Here is a 23,203-nt window from a genome sequence, read left to right on the forward strand (position 1 = left end):
AGCATATTTTCTCACAACTTTAGATTGTTGTTCAGTCACAATTTTTTCTGCATGAAAGTCTAGTACTTGTGGTTAAAAACTTCGGAAAAAGCAGGACCACAAAATGATGATAGTTTTCAAGTACAACGAGTGGAGTTCCAAAAGTTATCTGAACAAGTTGCAGCACTCTTAAGGCACACAAACTGTTTTTCTTTTCAATACATACAAATGCATAATTATTAAGAATGTGAATACCAATTAGCAATTATATATGCTTATACTGCATAGAACTATCACGATAGCTTAGAGGTATGCCCACTTCTTTTTGAGCTGTATAGCCTGGGTTCAAATCCGGTCCCAGCTATAAACTGTCATCCCTGTGTTTCACAAGCAGGGTAATTCATCATTGTGTGTATCATCCCTCGGATGGACGTTAAACTGAATGTCCCGTCTACCGACATTAGTTGGTGGACATTAAAGATCCCATGGTGTCCTTTGCGAAGAATAGACGGGCTATCATTGGCACCCTGAACAAATTCCAAATTCCTGCCCTGACTTCCTGTGTCAGAGTGGTGACCCGACCAAGATTGTAAGCTGAGCCATAGAAAATGCTTTGGCAGAACTGATACTCTGTATATGTGTGCACCTTGCACCATGTGGTCTGAAAATATGTGCACCTTACAGGCGAGTGGACGTTCAAAATCCCCTTTCACATGTAGGTAGCATGGTACATGATCCAAGTACATCATTAGTTAGAATACTTTGCAATGATGTTTACCTTTTCATTTCAAAGTTTAGACAGTGTTGTTTTTCAACATAAGAAAAAGTGCCGAAGCCATCATTTGGAGGGGGCGTTAAGCCGACATTAAGCCGACCTGCCGGTTTGTACTCACTTGTGGGATGTTAAAGAACTCATATTGTCATTTGCCTGGGTAAGCCTTTGAATCAGTAACTATGACTGTCATAGTTATAAATGACGGTCTTTTTGTGTTTAAATACAGCAAAATACTTGAAAGTTCACAAATATATTGAAACACAACCTTTCCATGTGGTGGTGCTTGGTTGGTGCTCCTGAAATAGTTTTTGTGTCGAGAATTACACGAGGTGGTTTGCATTTACCTTACCAGGGTTCAACAGGGTAGTAATTTGACCATTGCAGAAGATTTGTATTGTGTGGTAGATTTTACTCTTACAAAATATCACCTCCCCATCCAGACCGTGGATGGCAGACCACCTCCCCATCCCATAGAGGATCCCTCGTTCTCTAAGTGTGAGTGTACGAGTAAATATGCCTGGTTTGTCATCTACTTTCATTTGTGATCTCCATTTGAATAACAATGGCAGATGTGCTATTGTCAATAATTAGAAAATAAGTTTTGATATAAATTTGATTTTTGAGGGCTGCGACGAGGTCCCACAAACTAGCTTTTCTGTTTCATCTGTTATAATAATTTTTTGATCTTCCACGCGACGCAGTTTTATTCCATTGCTTGCTCAGATGAACCGCACTGAGAATCGTAATGAATGATGCCATGTTTTCGAGGTGTGGACATAAATAGTTGGACAGATGACAACTGGACGACTGTGCTTCTCTCACAATTGCAAGCATCTGGTTTTACAATGCAGGAGAGTATTCTGAGTATCTCTATACAAAATAGGCGAATGCTGTCTGTCTGTGTGTCTATCCCACCCTGAAACACAGAAATGCATATCGGGGAGAAAAAAATAAATGAAATAAAAGTTGCTTCAAATTAATCCAAACCTCTGGGAAAATTGTAATTTTTCAATCAAACCCAAAAATTTAACCCAGGAGGTGCAACAGACCACAGCGTTGATTACTCCCAAAAATATGTAAACTCCCATTTTTTATTAGCTCTTTCAACCAGGACAAGAATTAAAGGCTTCCTTTAAAAAAAAAAAAAATATATATATATATATAGTAGTATTTTTTTTTTACGATGGGCCGCTGCTACTTTATCTACCATTAGGATTGTATTGGTGCAAGCATATAAAGGGAAAATCCATCAAAATGGTGGTAGTTCTACCATATGGTAGTCTTTATCTGATGAAAACTTACAATCCGAAATTGGCAACAATCTTTTGCGAAATACACAATGGATCTTTGACGTCCATCAACAGCAGGAACCAATGCTGGCAGGCTTGTCCCATGCTTGAATATTCCGTTCAACAGATGGACCATTTATTGATGCAATATATATATATATATATATATATATATATATATATATATATATATATATATATATATATATATATATGACTGTGGCTAAATGTTTATCAAGCATTTGCTCTGAGTCTGGGAGGTTGGCCTTTGAATCTGACCCCGCCAAATCATACCAAAAACCTTTTTAAAAAGTGGTACATTACGCTTTTTTGCTTGATGCTCTGCATTGACAAATGATAGAGCATGGACGTACGTTGGCAATGGTTGCACAGGATTGATGTTCCTAATGGCTTCCTCCTGTGACAAAATTCCTTGGAAGAGAGCTCATATTATTATATCACACCCAATAAAGAACCCTATATACCCACTAAAATAAATATTGTTTCCAAATATGAAGACTATTCCCATAAAACTGTTGAGTTCAAATTTTTATCGAAGTCTGCAAAAACTTTCCATGTATGGCATGTGACATGATGCTGTTCAGGCCAAGAGACAAAAATGTATGCCCTCTACATGTAATATATAAAGTTCTTTCTAACCACCGACTGACTCACTCACTGACAGATATTAAAGATCAGTACCTTCTGGGTGACGTAGAAAGCTGAAATTTTGTGTTGCAGTGGACATCGGAGCGGGTACACTGGAAAATTTCACACAATCAATCATCAGACAACATCCATAAATGAAAATACAAATAAATGAAAAAAAATTGGAAAAAAAATGCAGGTGAGTGACCCGAGACAATGGGGAAACACGATAGTTTTGTGTGCCAATGGACATCGAATCCCATACACCAGGAAAAATGATAGAACCATCGGAAAGCATCCACAAAAGAAAATTATCAAAAAAATGAAAAAAATAAATAAATGAAAAATCAAATGCAGGTGAGCAACCCGAGACAATGGGGAAGCACAGTTCGTATGCTTACACAATGTGTGAGCACACCCCGCTTGTGTTATATAGACGTAACTAAAAATGATGGACATTTTCAACTGTTTATGTTTTCTATGATTTCTGAGGCTCATGGAATAGTTGTCACACCCAAATAATGCACTCACATGGAGACGGAGACAACAGGACTTCACAAATAAGCTCCATGCATTTTCCTTCCTTCTTAATCCTCCCTCCAAACCTCCCCTACTCTTCTCGTGTCTCCTCCTCAACTCTCCAACCCTCAATGTTTTATCTTTCCTCATTGTCTTCCTTTTGCAATGTATTTCGAAGTTTACCTCCACACCTCCATTTCCCTTCTTTGCATACATAATAATCCCTTTTCCGTCGTACTGCGAGAATGACTTGATGCCCTTTAGATCCCAAGCAGAGCGTGTTATATAAAACTGTCTCATTCATCCAGCATATCCTCCTTCAAAGGAGACATTAAACGGGTTACCCCCTCTGCACACTTCAGGACGTAAAAACATCCCACCATGCGATTTACAAGAGTAGGTCTTGACATTTGACTAGTACAATGGTCAAATAGACTTTGATAATAAATGATTGAGTTTTGTGATCAAATGGCACATCATGAAGGTCTCTTGAGTTATACCGAGTCAATCAATTTGGGAAGTTTCATTTCTTGCTGTTATTTTGAGAAAGATATTGCACTGTATATACACACATTCAACTTGCATTGCTTGTTTTGCCATTTTACATTTACGCCACATGTTTCAATCTTCAACAAAACAGGATGACTGTGTAGAACTATAATTGTAAAGCACACTTCACTACCTTCTCTTTCCATTTCATCCTCACAATGTTACATCCGCTTCTTTCATCGTCAGAGTTAATTGCCGTTTCTTCTGCTGCTCCTGGATAAATTTTTAAACGACAGAGTTCAGAGAACACCTTACCCTGTGCAGTCTTGAGAAGCAAGAGCATGGGCAGGGTCTGCAAGCAGCAAATTTGATTGGTCCTGATGATGTAAAATGCCGTAATATTTTGAACAACTACTGCTAAACTGAAGGGTTTCGGAAGTTCCAAAAAGGCGATTTGTGTTCTCCAGTGATCAGGTATATAATTCATTTGAAATAAAGTAGGGTTTTTAAAGATTGTCGAAAAAATAGTTCACAAGTTTACCATCATTGATGCAACATCTTTTTCACCACCTTATTTAACACGTTACATTAGTTATCCATGCCTGTAGTTTGTGTCCTTTGTGACATCCTTAAAAACAAAACAAATTCCTGATTGAAATGATTTTCTATGTTGAACTGTCATGCAAGCAGACAGAGTTAAAAATTCATCTTACTCCTCTCTGCGCATGTTCGATTGGGTCGAATTCAGAGCCAAGGTACTGCTAAACTTCAGGTTCGTTTTCCAATTCATATTTTTATTCATGTTTAAAATATAACATTCAATTGAAATGAAGTTGTTGTTCAATCATAAACTGACGTGTATATACAGACAAAGTGAACCGATTGCTTAACCCCACTCTTCACTTCACGTGCACGGGGTAATACTGTGACTCATGGCACTTTGCATTCATCCGATTTACTCATCTTGGTTCCCTCGACCATCTTCCCCCAACATGGGCCATCCCATCACTCACCTCCAATCAGTTCTCAATTACTTTAATTTGGTTGTTATGCCCATGTTGCACTGGAATGGATGAAGTGAGGGATCAATCTTGAACCCATCAATTGAAATATTCTATCTCTCACAGACTCCCTCAAATGGGATCAATATGATGTCACATTGATATGCTTTGTAATGATGTCATGCTGTGTTGTCACAGATGAAACCCTTTTTTTGGTTTTTGGGGATCACCAATTTGTTTTGTTTTCTTAGGAAGGTCATCGAGGAGAGCGGGACTTCGGATGGGAGGTTGACATTGTGTACGTTAATTGTAAATAAGTACGGCTGACAGCTCAGAAGTTGCATACTCATCTATGAGCTGGCGAGTGTTCCTTTGATTCGCGACCTGTCATCTTGGCACTTCACAGGCAGTGTGTTGCATAAATGAATGCATGGTCTGCAGAGGGGGTTCTTAAGCTGGATACCCTTCTGCTTGCATTGGTGAGTGGATGTTCAAGATCTCACGGTGCCTTTCGCCAAGTAATAGGCCATTACGTATCGGTACTCATACCAAAATTCAAAATTCCTCTTGAGATATGAAGGGGCACTGTATCAGTGGCACAGCCGCCCCTCGGTAATATACAACCAGGGGATCGACTTCAAAACTGAATCCCGGCGCAATTTTAATTTGCTAAAGTAAGAAGTTCATGAGTATATCAAGTAAAATAACACCCGATTTATGAGTTTAATTCCAATTTACAAGTTTTCTTGTACATCTCCCACAACAAAGCAACGATGAAAAAGAACCGACTTGGTGAAGAGGTTATTCATAAATAAATAAATAAAATGACTAATTAAATGAATGGATGAACGAAAGTAAAATGATACAAGATGGTAGATGTGAAAACCAAATGAAATTCGTAGGTATGTTTGGAAGGCCAAGGGAACTCAGTACAAACAGATGGCCGAATCGAATAAAGCAGATGCAAAAATGTGCTCTATTGCGGTCTGTTGACGTTTTGTCTCTGTGTGTCTATGTCTGTCAGTTTTGTTCATTTTGCATCACTCTGTCTGTTTTGTCTTTACTTAGCAAACAACCTCTCCCTTCTGATTCTGTTGTTACACACCACGTGTAAAGAGGGCTTTCTCATCGCCTGGTTCCCCACCTCCGTGCCTAATTGCTCCCTCCATGTTCTGTTTACTCACTTCTGGGTGTGATGCATGTGTCTTCATCTGTTTGCACTTGTCTCCTCCTGTCTGTTATTTATTCACGGGACACCTCTCGCATTGCATGGGAGTGTTGGAATGGTGATGCGATATGAGTATCATGGGCTGAATGGCTCGTTCCTCTATTTTGTTTTCCCTTAATTCAATAACTGCATTCAAGATGCTATTACAATGTCACGATGTAGGGCTGCAAGCAAATAGTCGGAACATTTCTCGGTAAAAGGAAGATACTGCATGCACACCACTAACATGAATGGGCAGGATAACCGAGAGGTACGCACACTTGCTTCTGAACTATCGAGCCTGGGTTTGAATATCAACCCAGTTATAAACTGCCATCCTGATTTTTCACAGGTGGGCTCTGCATAGAGTGTGCATGTACATGACAATATATATATATATATATATATATATATATATATATATATATATATATATATATATATATATATATATATATATATATATATATATATATATATATATATATATATATATATATATATATATATATATATATATATATAGCTGCAAAAGTAGGAATACAGTTATGAAAACCAAAACATGTGCACAAAACGTATTTTATTGATAATACAAGCATATCAATAAAAATGGTAATAATGACTTTAATGAATTCTAGTGTTAAATTAATCCTAGCACCACTATTATAATACTGGTTTAAACCTTACCGTATACCTACTTTTGCAGCCGTGTGTGTGTGTGTGTGTGTGTGTGTGTGTGTGTGTGTGTGTGTGTGTGTGTGTGTGTGTGTGTGTGTGTGTGTGTGTGTGTGTGTGTGTATATATATATATATATATATATATATATATATATATATATATATATATATATATATATATATATATATATATATATATATATATATATATATATATATATATATATATATATATATATATATATATATATATATATATATATATATATATATATATATATATATATGCCTGGTGTGTTGGCGCAGTGGTTAGGGCAGCGGCTTGGGATCCAAAAGGTCCTGAGTTCAAGCCCCGTTGGGCCATTGAATTAATACACCAGGGGGTTGACTCAGCCTGTCATCCTTCCGAGGTCGGCGAAATGAGTACAGTGTACTGGGCCGGTGTATACCCCGGTTAGAATAGGTGTACTATATCCCTGTGTCGTAAGAGGCGACCAGGGTTGTGTCAGGAAGGGCATCCGGCGTAAACATGTGCCAAATCACTATGCGGATCATACGGATGATCCGCTGTGGCGACCCTGAACGGGAGCAGCCGAAAGAAGAAGATATATATACATACACATATATATATATATATATATATATATATATATATATATATATATATATATATATATATATATATATATATATATACATACACATATATACACGTACATATATACCGGGCGTAGTGGCGTGTGCCTGTAATCCGGCAACACGGAGGCTTGGGTTGGAGGATCGCTTGAGGACGGGCGCTCTGCACTGGGCCACGCTACGAGAGGGTGTAGGGCAGCCCGGAATCATGGCGAAACCCAATCCTTATCCCTGTATCGTAAGAGGCGACCAGGGTTGCGTCAGGAAGGGCATCCAGCATAAAAAAAAAACCTGTGCCAAATCAGTATGCGGATCATAACGGATGATCCCCTGTGGCGACCCCAAACGGGAGCAGCCGAAAGACGAACACACGTGTATATATATATATATATATATATATATATATATATATATATATATATATATATATATATATATATATATATATATGTATGTATGTATGTATGTAGGTGAGTCACCCGAGACAATGGGGAAGCACGGTAATTCAGTATGCCATCGGACATTGAAGCCGATACACCAAGAAGAATCACAGAATGATTGGAAAGCATTCATAAATGAAAATATAAATAAATGAAAAAAAAAATAATAATAAATGAAAAATCAAATGTTGGTGAGTAACCCGAGACGATAGGGAAACACACCCCTCTAATATATATATATATATATATATATATATATATATATATATATATATATATATATATATATATATATATATATATATATATATATATATATAAAACGCTTTATACAGTGTCGGTTCTGCTGAGGAACACAGATTTTCTTTTCCCCCCAAATCTCAATTGAGTCCGATGTGCAGTAAAGTTTCAAAGCTAACTTGAAGCTATATTCAACTGACAAAAATGTATCATTTTAAATCAGAAGAAGCAAAAAAATTAAGCACAGAGATGACATGTAAAATGCTAAAAGCCAGCTCATTACTATCCTCCATTTCCCCAGGTGAGTCTTATGTGGTAGACAATGGATAATTAACAGAGCGGGGTATTATTACAATGTGCTTTCAGTGGTGCCAAGATATCAGAGGGCAATCGTCATACAGAGCTGAGAGGTGTATCACAACTCCTCGAGAAATTTTTTGAGGCTGAAACTATTCAAAGATGGGTCGCCACTGCGTCGCAGAATGCTCGCCTGAAAGCAATAGGAATTTGGAATTTGTTTCGGGTGCCAGAGATAACTCGCCTCCTCTTCACAAAAGACACCATGAGGTATTTAACGTGAATCAACAATCAGTGCTGGCAGACGGGTTCCTCTGGTTTAGCATTCTTCCAACAGACGGTGCACACTTTGATGCATCTCCATGCATGCCAAACACCAATGCGACAGTTTATCGCTGGGTTGAGATTCAAACCCAGGATATACAGCTCAGAGCTGAGTGTGCCTCCCTCCAAACTATCCTTTCAGCACCAAACAACATGGTGCTACGATGAATGGAGTATATACGAACAGCTACTGGAATTATTCATTTAAGAGAGGAACAAAACCCCATGTGCAGTAACATTCTTTAAACACACAACCAGCAAGTTGCCCGTGCCCGCACGTCACAACTGTCAAGTTGCCCGTGCCTAGAGCTGGGTGTCCTGTAAACAGGATAGTCATGGAGATGGCAAAAATGCAAATGGAGTCTTCTGTAATCGAGCCGGCAAGCTGGGAGCAACAATTCACATTTATTGCCACATTTGATGCAACTAAAATGCTCTAACGACGGCGAAGCGCCCCATTTGAAACTGTTTGATCGATATATGTAGTTTTTTGAAGTCTCAGGTCCATAATAAATATTTGTGTTGATATCAAAACCAGTGACCAATTGCAAATGAATAGTAGGATGCCAACTTTTTACTTTTGAGGAATTTTGATTTTATCCGCAATATAGATTTCATCCTATCAAATACAAATACCATTTTTTTTCCTGTAGCTTAGCTTGATGTAATGATGTTTTATTTGTGCTTTATTTATGTTTTTTATTGCATACGTAATGGTACCATTTTCTTTCACTGGGTCAAAGATACTGACAGCGATAATTTAATAAATAACATACGCGAGTGGTACCGGTGTCCTCTTCCAGGGGTATGGTTTGTACTTTAGTGGTACCGAGGTAAGGGTATGGAGTGAATTATTGTAACAGACTTGAGACCTTTGAATATCCTCTAAGACCCTGAGGACCCAAAAGTTCCCGTGGATCCAAAAGTCCCAAAACACCCCTAAGACCACTGTTGACCCCTTAGACCTTAACACCATTTAGACCCCTTGCATCCTTCAGACAGATTAGACCCTTGACCACTTGGACCTTCTTATATTACAAATGAAATTTCAAATAAATATAATATCAGCAATATTAAAAATAAATTTGAACAAAAGAAATGTTTGTATTATAGTTGTTGTAAGTCATGCCAACACAGCAAATCTGTGGCATCAATTTCTGCAACGACGTGTGGAGAGGTGAGTGTAGTGAGCCGATCCATGCCAGTCTGTAAGAGCTCGGTCTGGGCATGCGTCCATCCTTCCCTCTGTCTGCCAGCTGTGTGACTATATGCCAATTTACATATTATTGGAATGTACCTTTAGACTGCTGAGACCCCTGATAGACCTTTGAAGACCACCTAAGACCCCAAAGACAAAAGATCCAAAGGACCCAAAAATGTGACTTCAGGTCCCTAACTCTCCCCCCACCCCACACACAATCCCATATCTTTAATCCCCCTTCCACCACACCTAAAGTCTGTGCTCCCCTCCCCTTTACTCAAATCCTCAAACCCCTCAATCCCAACTCTATCCCCTCTCTGCCCTCTCTCCGCAAGCCAACTCTCACCCCCCCTCCCCCTTTTCTTCTTCAAGTCCTCAACTGCCGCAAACCCCAAGTGCTCAATTCCCCTTCCAACCCCAAGTCCATCCATGCCCCGACCCCTTCCAATCTCCCTCTTCAAATTCCATGCACCCTCACCCTCAACTCTATGTCCTCCCCTCCCCATTTCTTCCTGTTCTTAACAACGTTGCACAAATATACACAAGGAACTTTGGTGCAAGAGAAGGCCACTTGGCCTCTCATTTCTGCATTGTTCCTTTTCCGTTTGTTAAGAACAATGCTAAAAGTAAATAAAGATGGCACGTTAAATTCACAATCACTTTCCCCTTTCTTCCCTTATTCTCACTATAATTCACAGACCGGTGTTTGTGTGGTTGTTTGTTTGTCGCGCTACTCCTACAGTTGTGGGCCGATTCCATCCAGACTTGCTACATAGGATCAGTATGATCCCAGTTAATGTATAGGGGTGTTTTTATCTTTGCCAGTGGTCTTGATGGGAGGGAGAGGACACAAATTCTCGATGTAAATGTGTATTGTGTCGCGCCGCCTCCAGGTGGGGTAGGGTATTACAAGTCTTCACCATTTAGAGTGCAGTATTCCTGTCCCCACGTTTTCCAGTGCAGTGAGGTGTTTTGAATTATAAACAGTTGGCATATTTTTGCTTCATGCACATAACTTCATGGGGTTTTTTTGCCGACAGAGCGGTCAGTTGCCTATACACCGCCCAAATAAAGGTATGCATCAGAAGAACGTGTTGCATGCCTGGAACAACATGGCCAATAGGGTGGGTCCTCTGTTAGTTTTACTCATTTATACAGTGGCTATGATAAATGTGATTATATTGACAAGTATATCAATTAAATATTCCGAAAATATAACCCCCCCCCTTCCACCCCATGCCCCCAAATAATTTGTCCCGTTTGTTAAGCAGTTGATCCCATTGTGTTTTTGTAATGTTCAGTTAGTTATAAAATGTGATGTCACATCAAACCTGAAAAGCCTCAAAATTCATCACGATTCGATTTTGGAGCTTGGAGAGTTGGCTCCTTCATTCATCCACGCATGCCTACCCTTTCAAAATGATTATATAGAACATTTCAAATTATGAATGCATTTCCGTTGATAGTTCTAGACTTGGCTGAGAGAGCCTTCATCAGGAGCAAACAGGAAAAGTGTTCGCCTACTGTGGATGCAAATTTCTCCAAAATTAGCATAATAGGTTTAAGGGTGATAAAAAGATATAAAATGTTGCCAATTAAACTTGATTGATAACTTGAAAAAAAGTAAATATTTTTTAGCAAATAGCACAATGTATTGTTTTAATCCTTTTATGAAAAATGTACTTCAATACAACATGATTATTACATCTCTGTGCTTGAACATGTATCTATTTTTTTATAATATAATTGCATTTTAAACAACCTTCCAAATCTTGACTGGATTGGAAGGTTACCAGTCTGATCAGTAAAAAGATGGTTTTCAGTCTGATAAGTAAAAAGGTTACAAGAAGGATAAGAAGGTTACCAGTCTGATAAGTATTACCTTGTTCCCCAAAACAGATTGGCCTTCCAAATAATCGTTAACCTTCATCCAGTAGAAAAGAATCATCTATTGAGCTTATTAAGAGATTCTTGAATAAATAATTATATGCTGGTGTCTGAAAGTCTGGCTGGAAGCAGGAGTCCAGCTTAAATGGAATGTGTGTGAAGGTAATGCCCAGAACTATCAACCTTCAGGTCATAACTACATATTCCCCATCCCTTTGAATTTAAGCTAACTCCGGATGGCAGGTGCGATAAGGTGATGAGTGATATATCCCCTGAACCCCAAAACGTCAGCCTTGGCCCCATTATATCTCGAGGATGACCAGACATTATCTTTCTGAATATTATATAAGAATTCAAAGTCTCTATGTACTGCAGAATCAGGGGAAGAGCATGTTGCTTGTTTGTCACCTCTGGTTCTCCATCTTGTAATGTACAGATTCATGACAGAAGGAAATAAATACCATGATATTAAAAGAATTTATTTATTTAGCATTTTAAGTACGTTTGATCTATTTTAATACATACACTAGTTCTGGGTAGACTTGCCATTTGTAGATTTCAATGTTTTTACTCATTCAGGCATAGAACTAACGAGTTCCGAAATTTTCTCTTGTGGGATTTCTGCCCATACTTCCCGCAAAAAGTTTAGCAATTCTGCCCATGATGTTGCTTTCCTGGACTTTTTCTGCACAGCTCAATCCAACATGGCTCAGAGGTGTTCAATGGAATTCATCTCAAGAGACTGACTTGGCCATGGAAGTCGCTTGATCCCATTTCTGTCCTGCCATTCTTTTTTTTTGTATACCTTGTCAAGGCTCATGTGAGAGCAAACACACAACGCACATCAAGGGGGCATGAGACAAGAGGGGCGGGAGTGGGAGGGACAAAACAGTGGGGAACAGACACATTAGGAGATCTGTGGAAGGGAGAGGGATGGGATGGGGAACAGAAGATGGACATGACAGGAACTTTCAGGAAGGAAAGCAGGGAATGTGAAGGAAGTGGGCTTGGGTGGATTATCGGGGGTAGAAAAGATCGAGGATTTGGATGGGGGACGATAAGAGGTGGTGGTGAACAGCTGTTTTGAAAGCCTGGAGGGAAGAATGGGAAAGAATAGAGTGAGGGAGTTTATTCAAAAGGCGGGAAAAAAAAAAGAGGAATGAAAGAGTGGAGGTGAGCAGTGATTCGTGATTTTGGTAGTTTTACCAGAAGGGGGTTGTTGGCTGACTTTGAGCGCCCTGAGGAAATGTGGTGGGGACAAATCGCAGAGAGAGCAGGGGGGCAAGGCTGGAGAGGAGACGGTAGAAGACAGAAAGACCACCGACCAGCCTGCAGTGATTGAGTGAGAGGCCCAAAGACTCAGCCTCATTGCGGGAGATGCCGATTATCTGAAATGCCCTGGTTTCTACAGCGTGAAGCCGAGAAAGGTGGGAGAGCAGTACTCCATCAGGCTACGGACAAAAGCTTTGTAAGTGGTCAGGAGCTCAGGAGGGCCAAGGAAGGACTTTGCACGACGGAGGATTCCCAGTCGGAGACTGATTTTGGAGGCGAGGTTTGAAATGTGGCTTTCCCAGGAAAGGTCATGGCAGATAGAGACCAAGAAGCTTGAAAGAAAGGACTTCTTCCAGAGGATTGTTGAGAAAGTGGATGGGTGGGTTTTCTAAATGGTCCTTTCGAAGAGACATCGTGAGAGTGTGAGATTTGTCCGGATTGAAAGACATGTTCCACGTGTTGGACCAGTTTGTGATTTTATCCAGATCTGCAGTGAGCGAAGAAGCTGCTGCTTGCCAGTCTGAGGGATGACCGATGGTACGGCAGAGGGTGGAGTCATCAGCAAAGAAATATAGAGGATTTTCCAGAGAGTCGGAGAGATCATTGATGAAAACCAGAAAAAGAACAGGGCCCAGAACGCTACCTTGAGAAACTCCAGCCTGGACAGGAAGAGGGGATGAAAGAACTCCATTTAGGGCCACACGTTGACTGCGACAGGAGAGGAAGTCTGCGAGCCATGAGTGGAGATGGCCTTGGATACCATGGGAAGAGAGTTTGGTGAGTAGGGCAGGGTGCCAGACTGTCAAAAGCACGTGATATGTCCAGGGATATGGCTCGGATTTCCTGTCTGGCATTGAGGACCTCCATCCATTGTTGGAGAGCAGAAGCAGCACATCCAGGGTAGAGTGACCTGGTCTGAAACCAAATTGATGATCAGAAATCTAGCCATTGGAGAAGAGGAAGGATTTCATGTCTGAAGCGATGATGGATTACATAACCTTGCTGATGATTGGGAGAAGGCTGATTGGTCTGTAGTTGCAGGGATCTGTTTTTGCACCTTTTTATGCAGGGCAGTGATGTTTGCAGATTTCCAAGCAGATGGCAGATGACCTTGAGCAAATGAGAGGGTGAATAGAACAGAGAGAGGGTGAGCAAGAACAGAAGAGCAGGCTTTGAGGACACGTGGGCTGATGCCGTCTGGACCGGTTGCAGAATCTGAGTCGAGGGTTGACAGCAAGCTCCCCACCTTGTCAGGAGAAAAGGACACAGAATCCAGGGACAGTTGGGTGCGACTGGGTAAGGTGGGTGGAGAAAGTGATGAGTTTTTGACACAAGATTTAGCTGCAAACACCGAGTTTACGCATTCAGCTTTTTCACGTGTGGTATCAGCAGTGCGGCCATTTGAGGTAAGGGAGGGGATGGGGGGGGGGAACATACACCAGAAACAGATTTGATTAGATGCCACCAGGATTTTGAGGAGGGAGGGAGGTTTGAGAGTTCAGACTTGAGATTAGAAAGATGTTGTTTTCTGGCTCTCCTGAGGGTAGATACACACTTGTTCCAAGCTTTATGGAAGGAACTGAGATTGTCCTCAGTTGGGTTTGCTTTCCATGAGGCAAAGGCAAGTTGTTTCAGGACAACTGCCTTGCCGCAAGCTTTAGCAAACCAAGGGCGGGAGGAAGGGTAGGACAACTGAAGACAACAGGAGAGAAATCTGTGCATGAGTGAGAGCAAGTTTCTTTGAAAGAATTCCCAGGATGAGTTGATGTTGGAGAAAGTAGCGATAGGAGACCAGTCTATAAGTTTGATGGCTGCTTGGAGACCCTGCCAGTCGGCTTGAGTGAAATGCCAGACTCGACGGTGGTGAGGTGGTTCTCTGATAATAGCCAGAGAGATGTCCACTTTGACAAGGACGTGGTCAGAAGAACCGATTGGAGCGAAAGAAGAGCAGCAGATATTGTCAGGGAAATTTGTCAAAATCAGATCCAGAAGAGATGGAGTACCATTGATTGAGATCCGGGTCGGGAAGTTGACCGATTGAGTCAGTCCCAATGAGTCGCAGAAAGCTTTTGCTGAGGTGTCATGACAGGTGAGAGAGGTACCCACACCTAGCCAACTGGCATGATGACAATTGAAGTCGCCATGAGAAGATAGAAGATGGTCCATGTTTTTGGATACTGAGGTGTAGATGGAGTCATCACTGTTAGGTGGACGGTACAGTACACATATAAACATGAGGTGGGAGTGGAGGGGAAGCTGAAGCCAGAGGTATTCCTGGGGGTGTTGGGGGAGTGAGAGCAGTGCATGGAGAGTGAGGAATAGAGTCTGATGAAGAGAGCAACTCCTCCACCAGGACGAGGATCAGGTCTCTCATATCGGAGGAGGGAGTAACCAGGGAGAGATACTTGGGAATCAGACACGTCTTGGGGGAGGAAAGTTTCTGTTCAGCAGATTATGTCTGGTTTGTCAGTGGCAACCTGTATGGAAAGATCTGAAAGGTTTGAGTGACGGCCCCGGATATTTCAAGTCCACACTTTTAATGAAGAGGTAGGGGAGGAGGCTTTGGGTGCAGGGGGTGGGGGGGGAGGGTAGGACAAGGGACGAGGAGGGGAGGTAAGGAGGGTTGTTGAAAGAGTGTGGAGATTGCAGAATAGGTAGGGGAGGGGCCGAATGAGGAGGAGAAAAGGCTCTGTGGTGCTGGGGGAGAGGGGGGACGAGAGGGGGAAGAAGGCAGTTGAGGATTTGAGGAGGTGGAGTGAAGCGATGGGGGTGAGAGTGAGAGGGCAGTGGAAGGAGGCAGCTTTTTGGATGGGAGTGGGGCAACTTTGGGAAGGATGAGTGAGGGGGATGAAAGGTGGGACAAAGGTGAGGGGGGAATTTTTGAGAGAGGTGAGAGGGAGGCTTGGAGGGAGAAGAGTGGGATGGTTGCTTTGAGAATGAGGGGTGAGGGGTGAGAGGGGTGAGTTGGCACTGAAGTTGGAAAAAAAAAAAAAAAGAATGGTTGATGGAAAGCAAACTGGGGTTTTTAAAAGTTTTAGGTCAGAGATGTGATTTAACACAATTCTTGATGGATGCAATAAAGGCGAATTCAGAGAATGGAGAGAAGAAATGCTGTAACAGTTGGATTTTTAGGCAAGGAATGAAGGAGAGGTCGAAATGAGAGCAGTCTGTTAAAATAGCAGAAGAGTAGTGCATTATGAAACAGTAAATAGTACCACATGTGTGAGAGGAAGATGAAGCATTATAAGATATCGTTTTTGTTATTATTATGAATATTTGAGAGAGTTTAACAGATTAGGTCATGGAAGTGTTGTAGAAAAAGAGAAAAAGAAAAAAATAAAAAAAGAAAAAAAAAAAAAAAGAAAAAAAGAAAAAAAAGAAAAAAAGAAGAAAAAAAAATAAAAAAAGAGAAAAAAAAATGAAAAAGAGAAAAAGAAAAAATAAAAATAAAGATTAAGAAAAAAAAAGAAAAAAAAAAAGAAAAAGAGAAAAAGAGAAAGAGAGAAAGAGAGAAAGAGAGAAAGAGAGAAAGAGAGAAAAAGAGAAAAAGAGAAAAGAGAGAAAAAGAGAGAGAAAGAGAGAGAAAGAGAGAGAAAAAGAGAGAAAAAGAGAGAAAAAGAGAGAAAAAGAGAGAAAAAGAGAGAAAAAGAGAGAAAAAGAGAGAAAAGAGAGAAAAAGAGAGAAAAAGAGAGAAAAAGAGAGAAAAAGAGAGAAAAAGAAAAGAAGAGAGAAGAGAGAAAAAGAGAAAAAGAGAGAAAAAGAGAGAAAAAGAAAAGAAGAGAGAAGAGAGAAAAAGAGAAAAAGAGAGAAAAAGAGAGAAAAAGAGAGAGAAAGAGAGAAAGAGAGAAAGAGAGAAAAAGAGAAAAAGAGAGAAAAGAGAGAAAAGAGAGAAAAGAGAGAAAAGAGAGAAAAAGAGAGAAAAAGAGAGAAAGAGAGAAAAAGAGAGAAAAAGAGAAAAAGAGAAAAAGAGAAAAAGAGAAAAAGAGAAAAAGAGAAAAAAGAGAAAAAAGAGAGAAAAAGAGAAAAAGAGAAAAAGAGAAAAAGAGAAAAAAGAGAGAAAAGAGAGAAAGAGAGAAAAAGAGAAAAAGAGAAAAAGAAAAAGAAAAAAGAGAAAAAGAGAAAAAAGAGAAAAAGAGAAAAGAGAAAAAGAGAAAAAGAGAAAAAGAGAAAAAGAGAAAAAGAGAAAAAGAGAAAAAGAGAAAAAGAGAAAAAGAGAAAAAGAGAAAAAGAGAAAAAGAGAAAAAGAGAAAAAGAGAAAAAAGAGAAAAAGAGAAAAAGAGAAAAAGAGAAAAAGAGAAAAAGAGAAAAAGAGAAAAAGAGAAAAAGAGAAAAAGAGAAAAAGAGAAAAGAGAAAAAGAGAAAAAGAGAAAAAGAGAAAAAGAGAAAAAGAGAAAAAGAGAAAAAGAGAAAAAGAGAAAAAGAGAAAAAGAGAAAAAGAGAAAAAGAGAAAAAGAGAAAAAGAGAAAGAAGAAGAAGAAGAAGCACGAGAAAGGTGGCGTTTTTTTTTTTTGTTTGTTTTTTTTAAATAAGAAATAGACATTAATTGGGAGAAATGGGGGACGTTAGGAAAGTGGAGAAGATAGAAATTGAAGGTAATGGGGAGAAAAAAAAACAAATAAAACGATCGTACACCGAGGGGAACCGGTAGGCCTCAAACACCCGCTAAGACAACGTCGCCAAAAACTCACAAAATAGCATGATTTTTGAAACAAAACCGAACTAGGAACACACAGTAACATGTAGGTGAGAAAAATAAACAGTTAAAACGGGACAAATAACAACCGGAAACTTATCTTTGAGATCATCAGCAGAGAGCTGCTAAGGAGACCTCTCGACGCTCCAAACCCGGAACCGGAAGTGATTCTTTGGTCTTTTTTGCATTGTGGCTTGGAGCTCCATCTTCCATGAACAGAGTGGTGTTTTTGACCATCTGGCCAGTGGAGAAGACGGGGAGAAGTCCATCCTCAAGGATATAAATGTATATTGTCGAGTTGATATTTCCAACACACTCCATAAGCTCTGACCGACCAGCGCTCCAGATTGCTCCCTACACCATCACTGGAAAACCGTGTTTGACAGTTGGCAGCAATTGGTTTGAAAGAGAACTCTTGACTGGGAAGTCTCCAGACATATACATGTCCACTGTTAGAAAATTGAGCAAATTGGGACTCATCTGAAAAAATGAGTTTGCTGAAACTCCAAGGGTCTAGTGGCCATTTTATTAGCCCACTTCTTTCTCCTTTGAATGTTGGCTGGCCTAAGAAGAGGTTTTCTCCTAGCTACTCTCCCATAGTATCCCAGTTGATGGAGGTACCGCACGGCAGTTCTTGAGCTAAGTTGGACCTCCTCTTCAACATCTGCTGCCTTGCAATGGGGAGTTTTCTCAATGGACCGCTTGATAGCTCGAAGACATCTCTCTGAGAGTTCAGGTTGACCAGAACGGGAAGCTGTGGATTCCTTGCCTTTGCTGGTGAATTGCACAATCACCCAATTGACCGTAGAAAGTGGAATGCCAAGGTTATGAGCTATCCGATGCTGGCTGACTCCACCTTCCAAATGGCCAACAATTGGTCCTCTTTTAAAATCGCAAAGGTCATGTGCTCCCTGGGTTTGAGGTATAATTGTTATACACAACCCAGGAATTCGTTTCTGCAAATGAATAGTTTAATATTAGTACAAATCACTGAGTAAAACTTGCTTTATACAGATGAAATGAATGAATTTGAGGTGTCTATTTACTTCTGTCTTGTCTCTGTACTCAATGAACAAGGACGAAGACTCTGAGGTGGGAACAACAGGTTTAATCCCGACACGGGCACAACACAGCACAGCACAGCATCGGAACATGGGTGGGTCAAGTGACTCTCCTTAGCCATGCCACGGTGAACCAATGTATGGATGCATTAGCATAAACTACAGTACTGATACATTACATCTCCCCTCCCCCGTTTTTTTTTTTAAACAAATCAAGATTCTCAGGAGGCTGACACACACGAGCGGGCAAGTGGAGGGCTGTCCTTGCTTGCGACTGCTGTGGGCTTCTCAAGATGGAGTACAGGGGCAGGAAGGAGTTCAGGTACATTGATGGGTGAAAAGCTTTCATGAGGAAAAACCGCAGGTTCAAACGCAGATGGTGTTAATACAGGAGTGGGTGACAAAGGCACTTGAGCCAGTTCAATGTTAGGCTCCCCATGACGTAACCTGAGTTGGTCAACATGTTTACGTATGCATCTACCATCACACAACTTCACAAGAAACATAATTTCACCAATGTTGTTGATAATGAAGCCAGATAACCACTTGGTTCTACATCTGGAGTTCAACACATATACAGGATCATTGATCTGGAAGTTGCGGTATACAGACATTTGGTCGTGATTACGTTTCTGTTGATACTTGGTATTCTCAATCTGGACTGTTATGTCCGGGTGCACTGATGATAACCGTGCTGTTAATTCACGATCCATCAGAAGCTTGGCAGGTGAGTGACTGGTGGTTTGATGTGGTTTGATGTGGTCTGGTGCAGTCGTTGAGCAACACATGAGCTTGATGAGATTGAATGGAGCCTTCTTTGACGTGGCTCAGACCATTCTTGATGATCTTAACAGCACGTTCGGCTTGACCATTACTGGCAGGTTTGTAAGGGGCAGATGTGTTTGTGCTTAATGCCATTCATTTTACAAAAGTTCTGAAGCTCTGAACTCGTAAATGACGATCCATTATCTGATGCAATGGAGTTCGGAATATCATGTTATGTGAACATGGTACGTAGAGCTTCAATTGTTACAGCAGACGATGAGGATGGCACCACGAGAGCTTCAATCCACTTGGAGTGGGCATCAACTATGATAAGGAAAAGCTTCCCTTGAAATTGACTAGCATGGTCGATGTGTGGTCTGCACCATGGTTTTGAATACCACGACCACATGGCCAATGGAGACTGTGACGGTTGACAAGTGTAACAATGGCGTGGGCTTGACAAGTGTAACAATGGCGTGCACTGGACTCAATGTCACTGTCCAAACCAGGCCACCAAACATGTGCTCGGGCAATAGACTTCATGGTGACGATGCCTGAATGAGCATTGTGGAGTTCACTTATAATTTTCCCGTTGAGTTTAAGTGGAATTATCACTCGATTACCCCAAAGCAGGCAGTCTGCATCAATGGAGAGCCCATCCTTCTGGATGAGGTACAGTTTCGCCCCTTCCGTTAGTGATGCCCAATCACCTGACATAACACAGCATTTAATTTGTGATAAATGTGGATTGTTATTGGTAGCACAATCAATCTGCTTACTTAGTTACGGGCGTCTCATCGTGAATGACGTTAGCCATGAGATTAATAATAGACAGATTGCGTTGGTTCTGGCATGGTTAAGGGAAGCGGCAAGTGACTGAGCGCATCAGCACAGTACATTTCCTTACCCAGGCGGTAAACCAATGAATAGTCATAACTGGCAAGGGTCAATGCCCAACGTTGTACACAACCAGATGATGTGGGCAGAATGGCTCTGGTTTCTCCCAGGAGACCTAACAAGGGTTTGTGATCAGTCTCAATGAAAATACGTCTTCCAAAGACATATTGGTGCATCTTTAAGGTGCCCCAGACACGATAACGCCTCTCGTTCTACTTGAGCATAGCGACTTTCAGTGTCAGATGGGGTTTGTGATGCATACGCAACAGGCTGGAGATTACCGGTTCCATTTGTTTGCAACCATGCATACCTGATGCCATATGAAGAGCTATCACTTCTGAGAACAAGTTCCTTGGATGGGGCGTAATAGACAAGTAATGGCTCGGAGGACAGCCTGGTTTTAGTGGTCTTGAACGCTCTTATTTCGGCAGCTTCCCATTTCCAGACAACGTCTTTCCTGAGGAGAAGATGCAGAGGCTCGACGGTTGTGCTTAGTTGAGGCAGGAAATTCCCAAAGTAGGTCAACATACCCAGGAATGAACGAAATTATGAAATGTTTTGTGGCATTGGTGCATTCGCAATTGCTTCAACTTTGCTCGGAGAGGGCAAAATTCCTTGACATGAGATTTGATGACCCATGTGTGTGTATTATATATATATATATATATATATATATATATATATATATATATATATATATATATATATATATATATATATATATATATATATATATATATATACATATACATATACATTGTTACAGCTGTGGAAATTCGTAATACACCATAAAGGGTCCTTCGATCAGTTATGACGCTAAGTTTATGTGCAGATAGGTCCCCACCGTTGTTTAAAGGGGATTCTTCATGTTCACCAGGCTGCGACTCTGAGATAGCCGTTTTTCTTTTTCTATTGTTATTTTGAACAAACCTCCACGCAAGCAACAAGCCGCGTTGAAAACCGTCGAACGAAAAAGGAAACCAAAAGAGTTCCGATGGGTGCGCGGATTTTGTGCGCGTGTTGAGGTGTGTGTTTACAAGTGTGGCGAATTGCGTGCTGCGACGCGCACATAGCGTGGGTGCAAGGGCGTGTGTGAGAGCGACCGCGTGTGTGGATGAGACCCCGAGTGGGAGTGAAGCCCCGTGTGTGAGTGGTGTGGTTGCGAGTGTGCCGGAGTGTGTGCTTTCCAGCACACCGTGTGTGAGTGGAACCATGGTGTGAGTGAACGGCCATGTGTGGGAGGGACAGCATGTGTGAGGTCGCTTTGTGTAAGGGAGATGGCGGTTGGTATGCGTGAGAACGAAACCGCAACCGCGTCTCCGAGTGTAAGTGTCCTGGAATGGAGTGTGAGCGTCGTGACACGCAGGTGTGCATGGGTCGAATGGCGACGATGATGGCGACAGAGGGACAAAGGCCGGGTAGCGGCCGTAGCTGTTTTGGGGACCGCGTCGGGTTTACCCAGCGGCGAGCGTGAGATCCATGCTGTGCAGCGCACGAGACCGCCACGTGCGCGCTTGCGGGAGTGAAACACGGTCCGTAAACGCACGAGATCCCGCGGACGGACAAAAGGTAGGCTGGATTACGGATTTGGACCGGATGGGTTCTCCACGGGAGCGTGTTTGTGTAAAGCTCCGGCGAGCAGAGCACATGTGTTCGCGTGGGGAACCCCTCGAAAATCGAGGCTTGTTTTTTTGATGCGCAGGGTGACGTCATGGCTGCATGTGTGGTTGGAATCCGGCAGGAGGGTGAATCCCTGCCGGATGGTGCAGTCCAGGAGGGACGAGGTACAAGGTGCGCGAACAGCTTCCATGATGTCACATAAAAGAGCGCAGGTTGCGAGTTTCTGCGCTGGTGGCGCATAAAAAAAAGGAAGCCTCGCTTCGGGTGAACAGGATTCCCGGGCAAGGGGTGGAAGACCCCCCTGCCCAGGGCACAGGACACAACCAGTTAGGGGGAAGGGTTAGTGATAGCTAGACCGGCTTCATGGGGCAAGGGTAAGTCCTCATGGGGCCCGTGGAATGGATTAGGTAGAGGGATTGTCGTTGAGATTGAGGTTGGGAAAATGATTTTTGAAGATTTTGAGGACAGTGACATACTTTGGATGTGTAGAGGGGACGTAGCTTAGCTACGTAGTGTTAAAAAGAGCGTGCTCTAGTGTAAGGGATGACGTGGGAGCACGAGGTCGTTAGGGGATTAGCAAGCAGGATGGCAGAGATCAGAGATGGAGTGAAATGAATGGAGACATGTTGAGTGAGTGAGGCCAGCGAGCCTGTGTGTATGGAGTGAATGTGGTATGCATGGTGCGATCAATGATTGGGGGGGAGGAGTGATTCCCACCCAAGGGACCCCGTGGTCAGAATATGGTGTTAGGGGGTTAGTCAAATTGACGAAATGGAGGTCGTTTTGCTGTTGGTGGGAATGTCAGCTCGAAACCCGCTTGGAGGGGTGCAGGAGCCCTGTTGACTGGCTGGGAGGTGGCTGCGAATGGTGAGTATCGCTGAGTGGGTACCCCGGGCACCGGACTAGTCGGCCGTGGTAGGCCAAGGGTCCATGGGGGGCCGGGATAGTGTAGTGGGCACGGGTGACCCGCTGATGCGGGGCCCGGGGCGCCATATACCACGGGGGCAGTGTACTGGGCACGGGCGACCCTCGGAAAGGGACCCGGGGCGCCAACACGCCACGTGGGCATTGAGGGGGAGTCGCCAGGGAGGGCACTCGCCAGTTTTTAGGGAGCTGGTAGGCTCGGAGGCAGTGTAGTGCCTGGGGGTGCCATTGTTGGGAAACCGGCAGAGGGTAGTTCCTGCCAAGGGAGCCACGCGTCCCAGCCATGAGAAGAAAATTGGGGGGCATGGCCCGAAATTTCAGAGGACACCAACACAGGCGACAGGAATCTTGGTTTTTAGAAC

At 42.0% G+C, this 23,203-nt stretch overlaps 1 protein-coding gene across 1 annotated transcript in view; it reads right to left on the minus strand.

Moving 5' to 3' along the window:
* The window catches only part of LOC147027812 (serum paraoxonase/arylesterase 2-like), a 139,762-nt gene that overhangs the window by 105,386 nt on the left and 11,173 nt on the right, over nucleotides 1–23,203 (minus strand). The window contains exon 2 of the mRNA XM_085877431.1: nucleotides 2,746–2,804. Within this exon, the coding sequence (XP_085733557.1) occupies nucleotides 2,746–2,804 (59 nt within the window). The remainder of the gene's footprint in view (nucleotides 1–2,745; nucleotides 2,805–23,203) is intronic.

Source organism: Eptatretus burgeri, chromosome 4, assembly GCF_056783735.1.
Source record: "Eptatretus burgeri isolate ZD-2024b chromosome 4, Ebu_testis_v1, whole genome shotgun sequence".
NCBI lineage: Eukaryota > Metazoa > Chordata > Myxini > Myxiniformes > Myxinidae > Eptatretus > Eptatretus burgeri.